This window comes from Sprattus sprattus (assembly GCF_963457725.1).
Source record: "Sprattus sprattus genome assembly, chromosome: 8".
Lineage (NCBI taxonomy): Eukaryota > Metazoa > Chordata > Actinopteri > Clupeiformes > Clupeidae > Sprattus > Sprattus sprattus.
In genome coordinates this window covers 31,236,150-31,241,717 of record NC_137927.1, presented here as the reverse complement: position 1 = coordinate 31,241,717, position 5,568 = coordinate 31,236,150, and the positions used below count along the sequence as shown (strand labels likewise).

Here is a 5,568-nt window from a genome sequence, read left to right as displayed (position 1 = left end):
AGGGTGTAAAATGGAGTCTCTCTCTCCCTCATCCCCCTCTCTCACTGTATTACAACATACAAATAAAAGTTCCTCAGGAAAACGCCATGCTTGACAGCTGTGGGGCAGCATGCCACCTCCACCCAGAAGACTGGATAAATACATCTCTCTCTTTCTCTCTCTCTCTCTCTCACACACCCACACACTCACTCACTCAACCAGGACACGGAACAGGACACGGAACAGGACCCATCACGGAGCAGGTTTGTCAGGCCTCTAAAGCAAAAGAGTCAACAGGAGCAGCAGCAAGGCCAAGGCCAGAGGAGAGCTCTTTAGTCCCCCCACTGCACTGCTCATCCTCAGCTGATACTGGACCACTGTCTTCCTGTAGTCTCCCTCCGTGACCTCACACTGGTACAGGCCCTCATCTGCAGACCTCATGCCATCTATCAGCAGCACTAACTGCTCCTGCTTGCTGTCCATGATCGACTGCCTCTCCTTTCCGCCCTGCATCCAGCGGTACTCGGCATGATGGGAATGAACGGGGCAGGGCAGGAAGTGCTTGGAGGACTCCGAAATGTGAATAGTGTTGGCATCACCCTTCTGAGGCCCCTCTGTGCTAGGATCAATAACTTGACCTAGAGAGGAGAGGAACGAAAGCCATTAAATTATGTCTATGCATTTAGACACAGGTAAATACACACATCAGATGATGAACCTGTTAAAATGTATAATATAAATAATAGTGAACACCATATTATACCATAATACTGTATGTGACCACCACAAATAGCCAATTCAAAAGGTCATATAGGTAGGCAGTGAAGTGAAATTCAGTTTGTTTCATCTCTAGTGTTCAGCCTCCCATGTTTTGAACCGAGTTAGAGACAGCTTTGTAGAGAGAAGTTGGTCAAGGGAAAAAGGGAAGCAAGCAAGCCAGACAGGTAAAACAGGACATACCGTCTGTGCATTTATGGACATTTCCATTTTCAACATCCTGAATAGTGCCCCTGTGGAAAGAGACTGAATTCAGCTGCATTTTATAGACACGTTTAACAGTAGGCACTGTTTCATGACATAGCCTGAGGGATGCTTTTGGTAAAAATGATGAAAATCAACAGACGAAACAGCATGCTGCTTGCCTAGTCTCTGTGAGTGCATTAACTCCACTCTAGTCTCTAGACTGCCATGCTCAAATGCTACGATGATAGATACATTGTGTTATTTATCTATCTTAACAAGAATACAAGGCTAGAGAGTGACATACTCGCTAGAAAAGGGTCTGAATACTAATGTGAGTGTGCCTATGTCAGTTGGCTGCAACATAACAATAGTGAAGGGGTCTGAATACTTTCTGAATGCACTGTAGGTGTATTTAAGTGTGTGTGTGTGTGTGCAGGGACGCAGGAAGTAATATGAAGTCATATGAAGTGGGGGGTGCTGTATGTAAAAACCCGCGGCATTGCCTGAGTTCAAGTGTTGTAGTTGCGTCTGTTGTCCACTAGAGGGGGTGCGGCAGCACCCGGAGCACCCCACTTCCTGCGTCCCTGTGTGTGTGTGTGTGTGTGTGTGTGTGTGTGGATGTGTGTGTGTGTGTGTGTGTGTGTGTGTGTGTGTGTGTGTGTGTGTGTGTGTGTGTGTGTGTGTGTGTGTTGCTGCAATAGTTGCTGATATCATCTTCAATGAAGTTTACTAGTTTATATTTGACCTAAAAGCAGAAGTGGTAATAAAAAGGAAACCAGGGGTAAAGTTCACATAGAACGTGCAAAGACGGAGAGAAACGGAGACCGAGAGAGAGAGAAGGAGAGAGCGAGAGAGAGAGAGAAAGATAGGGAGGAAGAAGGAGAGAGAGAACACAAGGGAATGAGAGAGGGAGAGAGAAGGATAAAGAGAGTGTGAGTGAGAGGGGGGGGCAGGGCGTTCTTACTTTGAATACGTTGAACATCCCTTGAGGTTAGGGTCCCAGCTGCAGTAGGGGTCTCTTGCTAAGATGCAGTCAGCACATTGGTCCCCGTACACACTGCAGTTCCTCAGGTCAATCTGAACCACCTCAGCATTGGAGCTCACATAGAGTTTCTTCTGCAAAAGCCCAACAGGTTGGGTTAAAACTGTATGACTGAATGTTGGCCCCATAAAAATGACATAAAATAGAACCCAAGAGGCGTACCCAAAGAGCATGCTGGGATACACTGTGGAGGACTGACCTGAGAACTGTCCAGCAGCATACTGAGGATGCGTGTTCCGGGTTTGAAAGGGTGATACTCAGCAATGATGAAAGGGTCAGACGAGTTCTCCAGGACTTTGTGAACCGCACCGCTCTCTTCGGTAAACACAGAAGTAAACAAAAGTAAACAAACAAAAACTGGGTGTAACACACACAAAAACACACACAGTTGAGTCATGCTTTGATGATCTGGTTACAATACTGCTGTCATCAGAAACAAAAAACCTGGAACGTTCTAGTCCAATAACCAAGTGGAAATGAAATGAAACTGCTGAATACCCTGGGGGTTCAATGGGGTCACCGTAGAGATGTTTTTATGTCTCACAGGTCACCATGGAGATATGCTAGTGTCTCACAGGTCACCGTAGAGATGTTCTTATGTCTCACAGGTCACCATGGAGATATCCTAGTGTCTCACAGTTCACCGTAGAGATGTTCTAATGTCTCACAGGTCACCATGGAGATATGCTTGTGTCTCACAAGTCACTGTGGAGATGTCCGAATGTCTCAAAGGGCAGAACTACGGAGCTCTACAGATATCTGCACTAGTTAGAAGACATGCAACAGTAATTTGTGTCGTTTGTTTTTCTAGATTTAGTGTGATTCCAAAATATTATGTTGTGCAACTCAGACAACTCATAAACAACACCCCCAATTTCTCTAGAAAGGAAGTAGAAGTCATGGACACCTAGATTGTCAATCGGCTTTACATGAATGTCATAGAAGTAGAAATTATGCGTATAGCAAATGTCATGTGAAATACTAAGAGGATCTGGGGTGGTTGTTTTTGTTCTTGAGCACATAGTAGTATGCTGATATTCCTTGTTTATCTTATCTCTGTAACTCTTTTAAATAGACACTTCCTGTGAGAGAATTCATCCAACTCTCACAGACTGCTTGTCACTCTTTGTGTTTCTGTTCCATTCTGCAGAAGACTAATGGACTCATTACTAATTACTCATTAAAAGTCTGATCTCGAATTAGACTGGTTATCATCAGATTTCCACCACAAAAGTTACTGGGGACCAGTATTATGTAACTTCCACTTTTTAAACAGGCTCCATCTGGTGTTGACATTTAATGTTACACGGGTCATGAGCAGTTAAACTGATGAGACTCACTGTAGCTACACAAACGCTCAAAAAATGAGTCAAATATCCTTGTTTTCCATGAAAATATAAAACAACAGAATTATTTGACGAAAGCAAAGTTTGAAGGACACGATTATTATTTCAATAAAAAAATCATAATTTCTAACCATGTCGATAACTATAGCTTCATTCAAAACAAGGACATTTGTAGTGACCCCCAAGCTTTTGAACATTCTGGGGTACTGATGGGGTGGAACAGACAGCGGCAGTAGGGGTAACACCCAGATAAGATACCCCAGCGTGAGACAAACTAGATGAGAGTGCCACTATTTAAAACGGAGTGTAATGTGGCCTGAAGCTTTCTCACGAGAAGTGAAAGTCTGCAAGGGGAAGTTGCTCTGTCATCACAAGGCAGGAGGAGGAAAGGAAAACGCTGATCAGCCCAGTCACAAAAGAGGGGAAGTGAGTGTCTCCAGCTACCGCCCAGAGCCAAGGCTCGAACCCATCCTACAGCGCACATACATTTACATTTACATTTAGTCACCCCTCCTACAGCGCACATACATTTACATTTACATTTAGTCACCCCTCCTACAGCGCACATACATTTACATTTACATTTAGTCACCCCTCCTACAGCGCACATACGTTTACATTTACATTTAGTCACCCCTCCTACAGCGCACATACATTTACATTTACATTTAGCAGACGCTTCTGTCCAAAGCGACGTACAAGGGAGAGAACAGTCAAGCTAAGAGCAACAAAACCTAGTGTAACAATAAATACTGCTTTTCTTTTTTTAAGATTCCCCCTTTAAACACTAAGAAACCATTTCTGAAGGTGGTGGTGGCAGAGGGGAGCATCAGCTTGAGACAGGAATGGAGAGGAATATAATTAAGAACAGCAGAGGGAATCAGTAGGCATGTAACCCTTGACATCCTTATCGCCCAAGAGGCTCTGTGTTTACATTCAATATCTATATGAGTGACACACAAGAGCACTAGGGCCAAACACTGACCTGTATTTGTCTCTCTGTTGTGTTATATGTCTGTTGTGTTTTTATAGTGTATATTTGTATAAATGTTCAATCTATATTTTTATTGTTTTGTGTCTGAGAGCTGCTACCTTAATTTCGTTGTACTTTTGTAAATACATATATTCTATTCTATTCTATTCTTATAACCCATGGGCAGCAGCAGGACTCTCCTTGACAGTGAGATATGAAGATGTTTCCGTCTCCTACCCAGGGACAGCAGCAGGACGTTGTGTCCATCCTGACCCTCTGTCCCTCTGACACGGTCCACCTGGATGTGGCTGTAGTGGCGGTGACTGACCAGCAGGGAGGCGCTGTTCCCTATGGGCCTCACCCAATCCACCATCTCTGGGTCGTTCTTCATGTACTTGAGCAGGTGTGGAGAGAGTTTCCTGCTGTCCTGAACACACTGGGCAGAAAGGAGAAATGGATGAACAAGCGACAGGGATCCCACCCATTGCGAACGACACCATTTCAAAACTTTTCCATGACCTTTCACAACCTACAAGTACACAATATTGTGTCCCTTACTTCACAGGTCGAACCTAATTATTGAATGAAAATAATGACAACAGCATTTCATTCCTTTTCTAATATACTACAGTAGTTAGGCTATACCAATTCAAGGGGAGATTGTATCACCCTCCAGACATTTGTACAGGCCTGAAAAATACTTTTCCAGGATTTCCATGACTATGGGCACTGGGAACCCTGTAGTGACATGTTTCTACTGCAGTAGCCAAGTGTGGTGAAATAACAAGCCCTTAGTTCACCTGGCGAGGGGCACAAACAAGGTTGTGTGCATACATGTTGCTCGATGCTAACAATACAAGGTTGTGTGCATACATGTTGCTTGATGCTAACAATACTTTAATTCTTCCTTGCAATCCACTGCAGCAACTGTGCAGTAACATGATACATGATCATGAAACATGATACAGCAATTACAAATGTTGTTGACATGTAGGCACCTTATGTTGATCATAAGAGTCTGTGTGATTATTAAATGAAAGCATGAAGAGTCTGTGTGATTATTAAATGAAAGCATGAAGAGTCTGTGTGATTATTAAATGAAAGCATGAAGAGTCTGTGTGATTATTTAAATGAAAGTATGAAGCTGGGTTTTGTCCCTGCAGCAGTCCTACCTCTCCAGGGCGCTCTCTCAAAGTGCCCGTGGGTATGGAGAGAGCAGAGGTGGAGAAGACACGTCTGATGTCACTCATAGCGTACACACAAAC

The 5,568-nt window shown here is 43.8% G+C and overlaps 1 protein-coding gene across 1 annotated transcript in view; it reads right to left on the bottom strand.

Annotated features, from left to right (window-relative positions):
* Positions 1–255: 255 nt before the first annotated feature.
* LOC308368784 (semaphorin-7A) overlaps positions 256–5,568 on the bottom strand; it is a gene marked incomplete at both ends in the record, with an annotated part of 10,004 nt that continues 4,691 nt past the window's right edge. The window contains 6 exons of the mRNA XM_080843044.1: positions 256–617; positions 940–989; positions 1,907–2,058; positions 2,184–2,299; positions 4,541–4,739; positions 5,476–5,568. The exon at positions 5,476–5,568 is cut by the window's right edge and continues 13 nt beyond it. Of these exons, the coding sequence (XP_080699170.1) occupies positions 256–617; positions 940–989; positions 1,907–2,058; positions 2,184–2,299; positions 4,541–4,739; positions 5,476–5,568 (972 nt within the window). The remainder of the gene's footprint in view (positions 618–939; positions 990–1,906; positions 2,059–2,183; positions 2,300–4,540; positions 4,740–5,475) is intronic.